The sequence below is a fragment of the Colletotrichum acutatum genome (assembly GCF_030867785.1).
Source record: "Colletotrichum acutatum strain CBS 112980 chromosome Unknown BDZ83scaffold_66, whole genome shotgun sequence".
Lineage (NCBI taxonomy): Eukaryota > Fungi > Ascomycota > Sordariomycetes > Glomerellales > Glomerellaceae > Colletotrichum > Colletotrichum acutatum.
This window is the reverse complement of record NW_026849060.1, coordinates 182,857-197,317: the sequence shown is the minus strand read 5'-3', so window position 1 is coordinate 197,317 and position 14,461 is coordinate 182,857. Positions and strand designations below refer to the sequence as shown.

The 14,461-nt window shown below is 55.0% G+C and overlaps 4 protein-coding genes across 4 annotated transcripts; 2 read left to right on the top strand and 2 right to left on the bottom strand.

Annotated features, from left to right (window-relative positions):
- Positions 1–872: 872 nt before the first annotated feature.
- BDZ83DRAFT_580982 (uncharacterized protein) lies at positions 873–7,469 on the top strand (the record flags this gene model as incomplete). The annotated part of the gene is made up of 3 exons (XM_060505407.1): positions 873–1,994; positions 2,025–3,675; positions 3,760–7,469. 3 exons carry the CDS (start codon positions 873–875, stop codon positions 7,467–7,469), a joined length of 6,483 nt encoding a protein of 2,160 aa, XP_060363438.1.
- Positions 7,470–7,872: 403 nt separating this feature from the next.
- Positions 7,873–10,131, bottom strand: BDZ83DRAFT_626533 (15-O-acetyltransferase Tri3-domain-containing protein). Its single transcript, XM_060508572.1, has 6 exons — positions 9,997–10,131; positions 9,078–9,873; positions 8,520–8,995; positions 8,414–8,447; positions 8,216–8,337; positions 7,873–8,122 (listed from the first exon to the last, which is right to left on the bottom strand). Exons 1-6 carry the CDS (start codon positions 10,035–10,037, stop codon positions 7,987–7,989), a joined length of 1,605 nt encoding a protein of 534 aa, XP_060363437.1. The 5' UTR covers positions 10,038–10,131; the 3' UTR covers positions 7,873–7,986.
- A 373-nt stretch (positions 10,132–10,504) lies between these two features.
- On the top strand, positions 10,505–12,172 carry BDZ83DRAFT_626526 (Alpha/Beta hydrolase protein). Its single transcript, XM_060508571.1, has one exon. The coding sequence runs from the start codon at positions 10,748–10,750 to the stop codon at positions 11,756–11,758; it is 1,011 nt and encodes a 336-aa protein (XP_060363436.1). The 5' UTR covers positions 10,505–10,747; the 3' UTR covers positions 11,759–12,172.
- A 167-nt stretch (positions 12,173–12,339) lies between these two features.
- BDZ83DRAFT_626525 (uncharacterized protein) lies at positions 12,340–13,226 on the bottom strand. Its single transcript, XM_060508570.1, has 3 exons — positions 12,925–13,226; positions 12,802–12,871; positions 12,340–12,745 (listed from the first exon to the last, which is right to left on the bottom strand). The coding sequence occupies exons 1-3, from the start codon at positions 13,052–13,054 to the stop codon at positions 12,643–12,645; spliced, it is 303 nt and encodes a 100-aa protein (XP_060363435.1). The 5' UTR covers positions 13,055–13,226; the 3' UTR covers positions 12,340–12,642.
- Positions 13,227–14,461: the final 1,235 nt, after the last annotated feature.

The window sequence follows — 14,461 nt, the reverse complement described above, 5'->3', positions numbered from 1 at the left end:
GATTCAGTCGTCGCGGCGGGACAAGAAATTCGCCCAACTTTCACGCCCAGATGGCAAGAAATCAGGGATCAGGGGTCAGGGGTCAGGGGTCAGGGTTATAGGACCCTGCATGCCTAGTTGCATCTCGGTGGTGTGATCGTAAGCTGCATGAAACCCCTGCCTCCGGAGATCTAGAACTTCATATTGACAGGTCCCTTGTCTATTCTATGGAACGAAATCTCAGTTACAGGTGGCAAGGTTAGAGGTTCTAGACTGATTGTGCAATCCAGCGTCAGCTTCCTTCAGGCCGGCATCTTTTCCCCCGAATGTATACAGTGCGGGTGCTCGAACCACGCCAGCCGTGAGTCTTGCGAGGACTGTCACCCCCCGTGTTGATCATGTTTCTTTAGCCGGAATCTGTATCGACAACTAGGCAAACCTCGGAAGCTCGATGCCCTGGAGAGATATCGCTTCGCCAGGCGAACATTGGGATCATGCTGACACGCGGGAGGGGTCAAACAAGCTGCGTGATAGACATTGAGTTGCGATGGGCAGTGTTGAAGGAAACTTGGCCCCCAGATACGGTGCTCCCCAACACGACGACGACGACGACGGGTAAACTTTGTATACATAGTAGACACAGACTGCCATCCAGAAAGGCCTTGACTTCATCACAAACTATCTTCTCTTCTCAGCAACGTGCACCATCAACTGCATCTGTCCTTTAGCCTCCAACTCCTTCATTCGTTCTTTTCTGCCCATACTTTGCAGTTCAGCTACTATCAACCATCGTCATGGGCGTAGAAACGGAACCTGTCTTGACACGCCCTTGGGCGTTGTCGCATAGCCAAGAACTTCAAGACACGCCAACTTTATCCACAAAAGCCATCGAGATGACAGCGAATGCGGCATGTAGCGTTAGGGATTTTGACACCATCCTTGCGTGGAATGGCACAGAGCACTCTTCTCATGATGAATGCCTCCATTGGCATTTCGAGAAGCAAGCTACCTCACGACCCAACACCCCAGCCATCCTAACTACTCATCAGGCTTACACCTATGGGGAGTTAGAGGCTACGACTGCGCGCCTCGCCAAGTACCTCTCTCAAGAGTGTGGCGTAGGGCCGGAGGTCATTGTGCCAGTTTGCTTTCCCAAGTCGGCTTTCGCCATCGTTGCCATGCTCTCAATTCTTCGAGCCGGAGGTGCTTACACTGCACTCGACCCGGAATATCCTGATACCAGGATTCAGGAGATTGTGCAACAGACCCAGGCAACAATCGTTTTGGCATCTCCTGATTCTGTTGACCGTTTTGAGGGACTGGTGCAAAACGTGGTGCCCATCTCGCAGGACCACCTCCTCGCATTGCCCAAAGACACAGATCGCCAATCGCTTCCTTCTCTCGATATCAAGAAAGCCAGCCCAAGAAATGCTTGCATCGTCGTCTTTACTTCGGGTAGCACAGGTACCCCTAAAGGCATCGTTTTAGAGCATAGGCACATGTGTGCCACCGCCCATCAGCACGGCCGGGCCTTTAGAATTCGGCGTGGTCTTCGTGTGCTGCAGTTTGCTGCCTACACGTTTGACATGGCCAACTCGGACATCTTCTGCACCCTGTTCCACGGAGGCACCATCTGCGTCCCTTCAGAGGACGAGCGAATGAACGACCTTGCCGGCTTCGTGGCACGGTTCCAGGTCGAGTCGGCCAAGATCACCCCGTCCCTAGCCGGTCTGCTCAACCCGATCGACATGCCTAGCCTCAAGACCATTATACTGGGTGGTGAGGTTGCCTCCAAGGACCTTTTGACCCGCTGGGCGAATTATGCTGAGACAATCATCAGTTATGGTCCTGCGGAGTGCGCCGTGACCTCGGCAAGTCATGTTTACGTGAAGGGGGCCGATGCTGGTGTCATTGGCAGAGGTTTCGGCACACGATTGTGGATCGTGGACCCCAATAGCCGCCACGTCATTTTGCCTATTGGCTCCGTGGGTGAACTCCTGATCGAAGGTCCGAATGTTGGCCGGGGATATCTGGCCAAGCCTGAGATGACGGAGCAGTTCTTTGTCGGTGCCCCTGACTGGTGCGGCGACAAGAACAACAGTCAGGGCGAGCCTCGGCGTTTCTACAAGACTGGTGACTTGGTTCAGTATGATTCCGACGGCGTGGTGCGCTTCGTCGGCCGCAAGGACTCGCAGATCAAGTTGCGCGGCCAACGTCTCGAACTCGGCGAGGTGCAGCACCATCTCGAAGAGGCTTTCCCCAAGGCCTCAACAGTCCTCCCGGTTGTTATCGCACTCCATGTTTTGGGCGCTACCAAGAGTCTCGCAGCTTTCGTCCAATTACGAGACGGTGCCGGTCTTGTTCAGACCAAGGAAGACAGCATTGTCGCATTTTACCTCTTGGGAACGGATGAATGGCAAGCCAGCGTCAAGGCTGCGCATAAACTACTGTCGAAAGCTCTCCCCTCTTACATGGTTCCGACGCAGTTCATCCCGGTGTCTCAAATACCAAGAAACGCATCTTGGAAGACTGACATACGGCGCCTGCAAGAGTTGGCTGCCGACCTCCCTCTGGGCGTGTTGACTCTTCTGGGCCCTTCCCCTTCACTTCCGTCTACCGGCCAAGAGTCCCTGACGGAGACGGAACTCAAACTACAAGAGCTTTGGGCCAACGTCCTGGCCCGTGAGCCTGGCCAACTAGGTCTCGACGACAGTTTTTTCTACATTGGCGGCAGTTCACTTGAAGCCATTCGCCTCGTTAGCCTCGCCCGCGGTCAAGGTCTTGATTTGACGGTTCAGCAAATTTTTCAAAGTCCCAAATTGAGAGATCAAGCTCGTTCGCTCAAGCCTCGTTTGGAGATTGCACCAGAAGGCGATACCATCCCTCCACTGTCGCTGCTTAACCCAGAGACGGATCGCCGTACGGCGCTACAGTATGCTGCAAAGCTTGCTGATGTCGAGCCGAGCCAGATCGAAGATATCTTCCCGTGCACACCTCTGCAAGAGGGCCTGCTAGCCATGACTGCTCAGCGTGAGGGAGATTACGTTGCACGCAGCGTGTACCGCCTTCCCGCTTCGACTGATCTAGCTCGCTTCAAGAGAGCGTGCGAAGAAGTAGTAGCCAAGGCACCGACTCTGCGCACCCGAGTGGTGAGTCTCCCCGACGATGGTCTGGTTCAAGTTGTTGTCAATGAATCTTTCCAATGGGGTCCCGTCCTGGACATGGATTCTATCTCTTCTCTTGAGAGCCACAAACCCGGCCAGGCTCTAGGGTCAGGTTTGTCCTTTTTTGCTCTGGGCGAAAGCGCTCGGGAGGTAGCGACATACTTCGTGTGGACAATCCATCACGCGCTCTATGACGGTTGGTCTGCGCCACTCATCTTGGACGCGATCGAACAGGTGTACAACGACGGCCAGTCACCGGTCTTTGCCCCCTTCCAGAGTTTCGTCAAGCACGTACTCCAGCAGGACAACACAGCCGCTGAGGATTTCTGGCAAGCCCAATTCGATGGCGGCGACGGCGCGGTTTCCTTCCCTGCGCTCCCCGACCCCTCGAAGGTGCCCCTTGCTGATACCGTCGTGGACCGTCTCGTGAGCCTCGCCTGGCTTCGCAGCAGCACCACACCCGCAACAGCTGTCCGCACCGCCTGGGCAATTCTGCAATCTCAGATCTCCGGATCCAAGGACATCGTCTTTGGTGCAACCTTGACGGGCCGGCAGGCCGATGTCGCTGGCGTAGAGCGCATGACGGCGCCAACCATCGCCCCGCTTCCCGTACGAGTGATGCTACACAATGATGAGAATGTGGATGATATGCTACACGCGATACAGAAGCAGATGGTGGACATGCTTCCATTTGAGCAGTTTGGCGTTCAGAACATCAAACGAGTTTCCGGCGCTGCTCGCGATGCTTGCCAAGCACAGACGCTCCTCTTGATCCAACCTGTTGGCCAAAACCTGTCGCTGAGGCAGAACCGTCTCATGTCTCACGTCTCTGGCTTTGTACACGAGACCAAGTCTTATGCTCTCACGCTTTACTGCTACCTCGAGGTCGATGGCGTGCACATCTATGCCGTGTTCGACTCGTCTGTGATCAAGGAGGAGCGGGTCTCCAGGATTCTGGGCCAGTTTGAGCACATCTTGAAGCAGTTGAGCGACGCAGAGAATCTTGCCCTGAAAGTTTCTGATCTTGAGGTAGCTTCTCCCCAAGATATGAAAGACATGTGGCGCTGGAACGCTCAAGTCCCCCCAACAGTGGACCGCTGTGTGCACGACATGATAATCGACCGCGTCTATCAACAGCCCGAGGCAGAAGCTATCCATGCTTGGGACGGCGACCTTACATACGCACAATTAGATGCCCTATCATCAACTCTAGCTCGCCGTCTTATCGAACTCGGAGTCGGCCCCAACATGATTGTGCCCCTCTGCTTCGAGAAGTCCATGTGGACTCCCGTGGCCGTGATGGGCGTCATGAAGGCCGGAGGATGTTCTGTCCTGCTGGACGGGGGACAACCAGAGCAGCGCTTGCAAACAATTGTGCAGCAGGTCGTACCTAGCGTCATGATTGCCTCGGCCCTGCGCAGGGACGAGCCATCAAGGCTCTGCACGTCCGACGGACTGAAGGTGATAGTCTTGGATCGACAGACTCTGGACGAGCTCGAGGCTGCTGACGTCGCAGTGCCTCTTCCCGTAGTGCCAACTTCTAGCTTGTTGTACCTTGTCTTTACTTCCGGCAGCACTGGACTGCCCAAGGGGGCCCAAGTCACTCACTCCAACTACGCGAGTGCGCTGCACTACCAGGGCAAATTCTTCGGCTACCAGGCCACATCTCGCGTGTACGACTTTGCGTCCTACTCCTTTGATGGCGCTTGGTTCAACATGCTTCATACTCTCGAAGCCGGTGGTTGCGTCTGCATCCCTTTGGACGAGGATCGGCGGAACGACCTGTCCGCCTCGATCAACCACATGGGAGCCAACATGCTCAACCTGAACGCCACGACCCACCGTCTCCTGAACCCGGCGTCACTCCCGGCCGTTAACAATCTCATTTCCTTGGGCGAGCCGATCCGCAAGGAAGATGTCGAGATCTGGACACCTGGAGTCATCAAGCAAGCCTATGGCCCCGCCGAGTGCACCCCCATCTCGACGGCTCTGCGCGGGGAGACCGGTGACCAACCAAATGTCGGCATAGGCAGCGGACTGGGCTCCCTCACTTGGGTTGTAGACCCGGACACCGGCCGATTGATGCCACCGGGAATCACGGGAGAGCTCTGGCTTGAGGGCCCCATCGTCGGCGCCGGGTACCTGAATGAAAAGGAAAAGACGTCAGCTGCTTTCGTCCACGACCCATCATGGCTTGTAAGGGGAGGGGGCGGTGTCCCGGGCCGTCAGGGACGTCTTTACAGAACTGGCGATCTTGTGCGGCAGCTCGATGACGGACCTCTAGTATTTGTCGGACGCAAAGACACACAGGTCAAGATCCGTGGCCAGAGAGTCGAGCTGGAAGACATTGAGCACCACCTCCACCGCGTCATGGCCAGACGGTGCGAGACCGTCACCTTGGTTGCCGAGGTCATCAAGCCGGAAGGCCAGGAGCCCATCCTCGTGGCCTACGTTGCCCTCTCATCCCCTGGCGAGACGTCTCTGGATGATACCCTCGCCTCTTTGGTGGTTGGGGAGCCTAGCAAGGACTTGGCCCGCGCGCTTCCCGCACACCTCGTGCCTACGGCTTACATTCCACTCAAGCAAATCCCGCTCACGATGACAGGCAAGACAGACCGCAAGCGCCTGCGCGAGATGGGAGCCGCGATGACGCGGGATCAGCTGGTCGCTCTACACGAGACTCACTCGGGCATCACCTCGAGGGAACCGTCCACTCCGGAGGAGATGCAACTCAGGGAACTCTGGGCGCGGGTACTCAACCAGACAGAGATATCAAAGATCAGCGCGGAGAGCAACTTCTTTGTCGTTGGCGGCGACTCCATTCAGGCCATGCGCATAGTAGCTCTAGCCCACGAGCACGACATGCGCCTGACTGTGGCCGACATCTTCCAGAGTCCGCGCCTCAGCGACATGGCGAAGCGGGTCGAGATGGTGCAGAAGAAACAGTCGGCGTGCTCGGAGCCACAGCCGTTCACCCTGCTCTCCCAGGATGACCTGGCAGGACAAGAACTCGGTGTTTTCATCAGAGAGACGATTGCGCCGGCCGTCGAGTTCCCGCTCAAGGAAATCCAGGATGTCATGCCGACGACAGCCACCCAGGCCATGTGCGCCGACGCGGCCATGTACGATCCGGCACAGGGGTGCTTCATGATCCACGTAGACGTCCCCGAGCGCGTCTCCCTCGACACGATAGAGGAGTGCTGCCAAAAGGTCTGGGACCACCTCAGCATCCTGGCCGCCGTGTTCGTGACGCCTGGCGAGAGGATGTTGCAGGTGATCCCACGAAAGTCGGCGGCGTCGGTCGAACGACACCAGATTGGTGACGACCAGGACATGGATGGCTTCGCCACGGAAGTCTTTCACGCCGCCCTCCAGCCTGCCATGGTTCCGGGGTCCCTCTACACGCGGTTCTACGTGCTGCACGGTGCGGGTCAGTCAACGCGCTGGGGCCTCCGGCTTTCTCACGCCCATTTCGACCGCACTAGCTTGACGCCCATCCTCGACTGCTTCGCGGCCAGCCTTCAGGGCAAGGCTTTGGCACCCATGGCGCGCTTCTCGGGCTTCATTGACTGCGTGCGCGAGGCAGAGGATAGGATGCTAGCTCACTGGCGCGAGGTGCTTTGTGGTTCGAGGCCTCTCGCGTTGACCCCTACGGGGCAGCCCGCTGAGATTGTGTGTATCAAGCGCGCCATCCAGGCGCCGCCTGCGTTCGATGGCTTCACAGCGGCGAATCTTTACGTCGCGGCATGTGTGCAGGCACTCGCTCAGCTGCGCGATACTGACGACGTGGTGACGACCATGACAGTGTCGGGCCGCTCCACACTTCCGCCCGCGCTGGCCAACGTCGTCGGCCCAACCGTTAACATGGTGCCTCTGCGCGTGCGACTCGATGCTCACAAGACATTTAAAGGCACGCTCGAGGCAACGCGGCAGGCGCAGCTCGACGTGCTCGGCTTCGAGACGAGCACGGTCGCGCCGCTGTTCGAGGCCTGCACGCCCGCAGCGTCGTGGCAGCCCGAGGAACGTCGGTCGACGTACATTCTACAATTTCAGAACCCGGAGCCTTTCACGGTGGATCTGATGGGCGACGGCGAGTGCTGTCAAGAGCTCGGCTGGTTCGGACCGGACAAGGTGTGGGATCACTCGGAGGAGGTGTGGCTCATCGCGCGGCCGGACCCAGAGACTGAGACATGGAACCTATGGTACAGCGCCAACACAGTCAACTTTAGCCTGGAAAGGCTGGAGGAACTTGTCCGGGAGCTGGAAGTGGTCGTTCAAAGGATAATAAAAGACGCGGCGAAATCAGAAGATGGTTCGGAGGGGTAATAAGTTTTGATTCTTTTCATGAAAAAAGTGGATAATATTTTTCGTCAACAGTTCGGGCATTTTATCATTCTCTCGTGGAGTCTTGCGCTAGAACTGGATGTTAACTGTCGTGTTATATAGATTGATGCGTGCTCTTTAATGCAACGAATTGGATTTTAGTACTTCAAGAAGAAAATTGAAAAGAAAAACAACGGAAGATGATTTGCGAACTTGAATCCAAATGTCACTTTGAATTCATGCACGTTTCCTGAGAAGCCGATGATATTATGCTACCGCCTTGAGCTAGCTTGGGAGATTTCTCCTACCAACCTTCTCATTGACGTTCTTCGATTTGCTTAGGGATGGGCCCTCCAATCTAGACATTACATCTCCATAGACAATTTTAACTAAAACAAGCTTATTTGGTTATTTTATGCTCTTGTCTATTCTACATGTCTAAGACGATAGTGTCCGGCATCTCACACCGGCCAGCGCCATCACCTTCTTTCGACAACGTTGCATGTAAGATAAGCTCCAATTACTGCTCCGCGAACTTCAGCATGAATTCCGCAATGTAGCCAAGAAATTGATCTGCAAGGGTCGCGTTCAAGCGGCCATCATTGAAGCAGATGGACAGCCCCGTGGCACCATTCCAGCTGTCCATCCTGACGAGCCTATGCAAGGGGTAGTGGTCAGCATGTCGCCGGCAACAAGCGCAACCCGAATGGTTGGGGCTTTCAAGGACTATGAGGAACACATGTACTCACACGTCGGAGAGATAAGTATCGAGGTGAAACAAGCAGCTTTCCACAACCAGGAGTTTCTCTTCGCCCGCGCCGAATACCTCTCTAGGGATGTACTTGTCCACGATGCCGTCGCTGGCAAAGACCTGTAAGAGAAGCGTGGTGTCAGTATACAAAGATCCGCCATGCTGACGAGAATGGGCTGGAGGACAAGGTACAGACCGGAAAGCTAGTAGGCGGAAACGACGGTGGTGCACTTAATTAGTTACCAGACGCATCAGCCGGTACACCCAGTTATCAAACATTGACATAAAAGGAAAATACGTACGACCCGAGCACGCTCGCGAGAAAATTGCTCTTGGCCTGGTCGACGGCGAGCTGAAACTCATTCCGCAGCCAGTACTCGTAGCCATCCTTGACGTGCATTGCCAGCGCCCCCAGCGTAGCCCGCACGGCGTCGGCATTGCTCTCATCTACGGCCCACTCGCGCAGCGGTGCGAATTCAACTGAGGCACCGGCCTGGCACGAGCCATAGCGCTGCGCCGCTTCGCCGCGGAGGTAACGTCTGCCGTTAACGGGCAGCGGCGAGGCGAGGGCGACGGTGTCCGGGGCGTCGGCGGGGAGAGGCCGGGCACGGAGCAGGGCAAGGACCATGGCGGCGTGGCCGAGGTGAGTGACAGTGTAATCTGGACCAAGATGCTTCTTGATGGCGGCCTTGATAGCAGCGCTCTGCTCGACGGTGAATGTGCGCCATATTGTGCGAGGTGCGCCGGTGTCAGCAGCAACAGGTAGGCCCCAGCTGGACTTTGAGGCATTAGCTGTGGTACTGCAGCGGAGAGAGATGGATGTTGTTTTGAAAGCAAGGGGTTTGAAGGAAGAGACTCACTCCGCTTTTGAGGAGGGCTGCGATGAACTCGTCCCGCGTCTTTTTGTAGTCCTCGCCTAGAGCGCCGACATCAACCTTGCACGCATCAAGAACGGGCACGTTCAGGTTCGCAATCTCGCTACCCCACGCGTACTGCGACGACGCCGTCTCTGCCTTACTGGCACCCAGCTGCTCTCCAAGGCGGCGCAGCAGGTCCCCCACGAAGACACGCGCGCTGATGCTGTCCCAGTGGATGTGATTGAAGACGCCAAGGACGTCCACGCGTGCACCGGCTGCCAGCAACGCCTCCTCGTTTTGCACGTCAGCCACGACCACGAGCGTCACGGGCGAGAGGGACTTGGCGGGATCGATCTGGCGCTGCTTGCCGATCTGGGCCGCGACTTGCAGCCCGGTCCGGGACGTGGACTTTGCGGTAACGGCGGCCCGCGCCCATCGCAAGGCTTCGGCGTCGCACGTCGGAGGGGTGTAGATGATGTGCGGGGGTCCGTACTCGGAGGCCCAGGCGGTGGTGCAAGCGACCTCGGGATGGTAAAACCGGAGATGAACCAGCGCATCCGCGAGATGCCGCGCAAGGCCGGCCAAGGAAAGACCGGCAGCTTCGATACGGAGAGTGGTATTGAGGTAGTTATCATATTGCCCGCGTGAGTTGGGGCCTCGCAAGCCAACCCAAGCTTCGGTGCCGAGTCCAAGGCGCCGTACGGCTCGGGGGTCATCAGGCGACGGGTGCCAGCGAAAGGTAGCAGGATCAAGCTGAGGAATAGGGGGAAGGGACATCGTTTGGAGTAATAAGTGAAGTCTTGGGAGAAAATGCGTTAGATAGAAAGAAAAAAGAAAATCACTTGGCTGATAAGTAAGATGGGCAATCTTGATGATGTTCAGTGAAGTAAGGTAAATCGAATGAATGAATGAGTCAACTTGCCTATTTAACTGCGGTCTGCCAATATCTATACTTGAAGTCATCGCTGGCCTATGGCTTACTGCTGATGTATTCTCATCAACTTCGCAGAAAACCAAATTGTGAGTGCTTTCAATTGCGTCCACGTTGACATGCCGGGGTCAAGTCTGGCTGTCCAACACAACTCTCACGCCCCTCCCCTCCTCTTTCCTAAGTAGGTAGGAATGTCCACTTTGCCTCCACCGCACTTCGGTAGGTCAGGCCAGGATATACTGCATGACTGCATGACTGCATCAGAACGGGGTCCTGATAGTACACGGTGCCGTTCACTGTGAGAATATTCATGGGAATACGCCCCAAGAGGGGTATTTCTAAACGGATCTTCGGACTGCAGAGATCCCTTGCTGTTGCCCATCTCGGAAGAGCGAGATGAATGAGATCCCTGTCACTCGCCGCTTGCATGTACTTGCCTACATAGATCGATCTCGACCACTGTCACCATGACCGTCAACTCCAAGTCGCCTGTTGTGAAGGATTCGCAAAGACAGTATCTGTTACGAATGACGCCAAGATACAGACGATGCCTCCTCGCCAAGCATCTAGGGATATTTTCGTTATTCACCTTGATCACTGCGGTTCCAAGTTCTTCACTTAAATTGTCCCGTTGTCTCTCCTCTCTCCTTAACCAATATTTAAGGTACGCAAACTCGCGGCTCACTTACACACTCTCTTCATCCTATTCCATCCCTCTCCCACCCATAAAATACACTTCATCATGCGGCTGCCCCGACCCCCTTTTGACCCGGAGCTCGCGCCCATTCAAGCTGCCTTTGAGCCGTTCGGCCCCATTACCCCAGAGTTCGTCATCAATCACCATGCGCGCACCGACCGTACCTTGGAAGCCCCACACATTGCCGCCGCGGAAGCCATAGGCGACCGGCCCCTTACGTACGCCGAGCACACGGCCCCCGGCCTCGGCCTGAATGACCCTCCCATCGCGCTCTCCATCTTCACGCCCAACACGGCCCCAGTGGATGATAAGAAGCGGTGGCCCTGCATCTTTTACGCGCACGGCGGTGGTCTTATTTTCCTCCACCGCCTCGTCGGACTCTCGCAGCCGCTGGACTGGGCTGTGGCCGCAGGCGCCGTGCTCATAAGCGTCGAGTACCGCCGCGCGCCGGAGCATCCGCAGCCGGCGGCGTCGGATGACTGCTTCGCGGCACTGAAATGGGTACAGGCATCAGCAGGCGTACTAGGCATTAATGCTGCACGTATCCTGGTGGCCGGGCAGTCGGCAGGCAGCGGGCTGGCGGCCGGGCTCGCGCTGCGGGCGCGCGACGCGGGGCTTAACCCTCCGGTGCACGCGCAGATGCTGCCTTGTCCAATGCTCGACGACCGCTGCAAGTCCATTAGCTGCGCGCAGTTCGATGACGGCGTAGAGCCGTGGGACCGGACTAAGAACGCGGCGGCGTGGGCCATCGCGCTGGGCGAGCGCGCCGGGGCCCGAGCCCGGGCCGGCGACACTGTGAGCTCATACTGGGCGCCTGCGCGGGCCGAGACACTGGTGGGGTTACCACCCGCGTACATTGAAGCGGGGTCCGCCGAGTTCTGCCGTGATGAGGCAGTGGAATTCGCGTCGCGGCTCTGGTCGGCCGGGGTCTCGGCAGACCTGCACGTGTGGGCGGGCGGTTTCCACGGTTTTGACGAGATGGCACCAGATTCGTGGTTGGGACGCCGGGCTATCGCGGCCAAACTGGAGTGGGTGCAGCGAGTGCTGACGGAGTGATATTGTTGAACGGCCGGGTAAACAAGATGTAGCTGCGTTACGTCAGTAGGCGCATTATCTGGTGAGCTGCCATACCCGTGGCCGGGTTGAGAGAAAGAATGTCGCCATGTGCGGTTGCAAGAGCGCATAGAAAAAGAGTAGGACTCGAGGCAGACGTCCTTGATCACAGTGAGACAAAGGGGGGCGTTTACATATTCGTTGCACATCTCCAACCAATTCCTCTAACATTGCACATCGCAAGCGGGCTAACGGTTTTACATTCTCCGCATTGAGAGACCTTGGAAGTTTAGGGGGCTAGAGATGCTTAGTATTTGCGTCTGACTTGTGCTTTGCCCGCAAATAGATAGATTCATACACAGAAGTCCACTCATTGGACACACACGAGTGACAGACCACAGATTATACCAAGCAAGAATCTTTCGATGGGCAATGAGCACAGGTGCTCGCGCAATCTGGCCATCTTCAATGTATGAATGAGCTCAATGAATCTAGCGACCTTCAGAAACAAACACTTTGTCGAATCAACCCTTCAAACAAGCAATGGATCACAATATCACAATGCTGAAGTTGCAAGGCATCGTTCCCGGTTCAAAGTTCTTATTGACATACGATGAGTGCTATTTCAAAGTCCGATGGACGTAGTACAAGCTGTGGTTCTTGCGTTACAGGCAGCTGATAACGGGCTTTGTTGGTAACACTAATCGCAGCGGATCTGTGCGAAGTTGGAGACATGAAATGACTCAGAACATGCATTTCCTTCCCTCTTCCATTCTTATGAACAGAGATATCTTCGTATTCGTGTGCCAGATGCTTGTTGATCCTCGTAGAAAGATCACAGAGGGCAAGTAGCCCAGATCTGTTTCTAGACTTGAGGTGACGACCAATTAGCACTGGTTACGAAATGACCAGATGTGATCATTAAGGAAGCCTGGAACAGTGGGTGCAGAACCGCGCTGCTGCCAGCTGGACCCCCTGCAGTCACGCTCTCTAATATAATGTCAGCAGGTAAGCCATCTAGGTGGAATGACGAAGAGAATTCTCACCGGAAGAAGGTAGTACATCCTCCGTCGCCTCCAACAGAACTTGCTCGATCGCCTTTGCCGTTGAGATTCCCTATGCTTTTCTTGAGCGTCGAGTTCACGGATCTGATAATGGACGCTACTTACAGCAGGCGCCATCGGTATTACGTATCTCCCTATGAGAAGCTCCATTGTAGTTGGCATCATCAAAGAGAACAAATTCTCGGGCGGATGCCAGCGAAGCAAGGAGAGTGACAGCGAATAGAGTGACCTTCATTGCGGGCAAAGAAGCAAGTATAATTCTTGTGAAAGTGACAAAGTTGTTGTTATGGAATAAGAGACTTATGAAGACGGATGAGATGGAGTTGTCAGTAGTGATAATACAGTATTCAGGATAGCCTTTATATACTCTTAAACTTGCATTATAATGAACCTTCTGAAGCTTCTCCGTGTCCTACGGAAAATTGAGTAACGTCCTACGGAGAGGTTCTTCTAAGCCAAGCTTTAGTTTCTTTTCAAAGCTTGGTGCAATGGTACTACGTGTAAGCGCTAGATGTAAGCAGGCCAGCAGGCCGCCAGCTGTGCCTCTGCTAGTAAGCGATCGGCATCTTATTAAACTGAGTAAGCGCGAAATAGAAAAAAGTATCTGTTCCATGCTTATAGCTCATGTCACAGAGACCAAAGATAGAGATGAAGGCGTGGCCGTTGTACCGTCATTTAGTACCCGATGAACACCACATATAGAGAAGTACTGTGGTATACTAAAATCAATGCCCAAAAGACTGGATTCATGGACGAAGGTTTTATAATCAAACTTAGAGCAAGAAGATACGGGCAGAATATGTCACACAAGTCTGGACCTGGATACCTAATGCTGTTTGCATCCGTGATTGAGAATGAATTGTTTGGGGAAAGTGGACTGAAAGCTTCCTTGGTTCTCCGGTGGGATTTAGGACACACCGCTCAAGCCGGCATCTTGATGGATTTAGTTCCTCGAAGCATGTACTAGATTCCTTCTAGCGAAGTACGGATCATCGGTCTTGAGAAACCTTCGACCTCCGAGTCCGTAGGCCGTACGTGGATGCTTCTCACCTCCGTTGGGCACCATCGCTCGTAACACACGTGTAAACTCAGTCTTACATGTTTGCCTTCTGGAAACGAAGCTTGTGAGACCTCTACAGTGAGGCTATGTCCTACTGATTGTATCATCGATTCTTTGTCGTGATTGGTATGCTCGGTTGTACCCTTGCATGTCCCACCTGCCAAGCTTGATCTTCTTCAGGACTAAGCCTGCCGGAACGATAGTAAGAGAGACGTAGGCAATTTCACGTAGCAATCGGCTCTCAGAAATTCTTTCTTCGAGCGTACTAAATCCTATTCGTCTACCTACGTTGCACGCCCTCAAATACGAGATGAGACCCCACAATGAGATGGCAACTCGCAGGCATCATGTGAGCCTCAACGGTCGACGCGGATAAGTTACCTGTTGGCTGCATGGTATCTTTGCCGCTCTGACACATTTTTCCACAGTTTATTAGAAAATGGGGTCTAGCGGAACGGCTGCTCCTTTTCCAGATGACTGTCTTTCTCCCGAATACGAGTACACATCTAGAAACGTCCGGATGGAGGCTCGCCGAACGAATTCTCTTTTCTCACGCTCGGGGATGTTGTTCATAGGAGCTCC

What these genes read in the sequence shown, in the direction of transcription:
- BDZ83DRAFT_626533 (XM_060508572.1), bottom strand. Translation starts at nt 10,037, where the DNA reads ATGACTTCAAGTATAGATATTGGCAGACCGCAGTTAAATAG. An exon ending in TTCCGCCTACTAGCTTTCCG is followed by an intron (nt 8,338 to 8,413) that starts GTCTGTACCTTG and finishes CTTCTCTTACAG; the next exon opens with GTCTTTGCCAGCGACGGCAT. An exon ending in GATACTTATCTCTCCGACGT is followed by an intron (nt 8,123 to 8,215) that starts GTGAGTACATGT and finishes CCCCTTGCATAG; the next exon opens with GCTCGTCAGGATGGACAGCT.
- BDZ83DRAFT_626526 (XM_060508571.1), top strand. Translation starts at nt 10,748, where the DNA reads ATGCGGCTGCCCCGACCCCCTTTTGACCCGGAGCTCGCGCCCATTCAA.
- BDZ83DRAFT_626525 (XM_060508570.1), bottom strand. Translation starts at nt 13,054, where the DNA reads ATGAAGGTCACTCTATTCGCTGTCACTCTCCTTGCTTCGCTGGCATCC. An exon ending in TAATACCGATGGCGCCTGCT is followed by an intron (nt 12,872 to 12,924) that starts GTAAGTAGCGTC and finishes AGAAAAGCATAG; the next exon opens with GGAATCTCAACGGCAAAGGC. An exon ending in GGATGTACTACCTTCTTCCG is followed by an intron (nt 12,746 to 12,801) that starts GTGAGAATTCTC and finishes ACATTATATTAG; the next exon opens with AGAGCGTGACTGCAGGGGGT.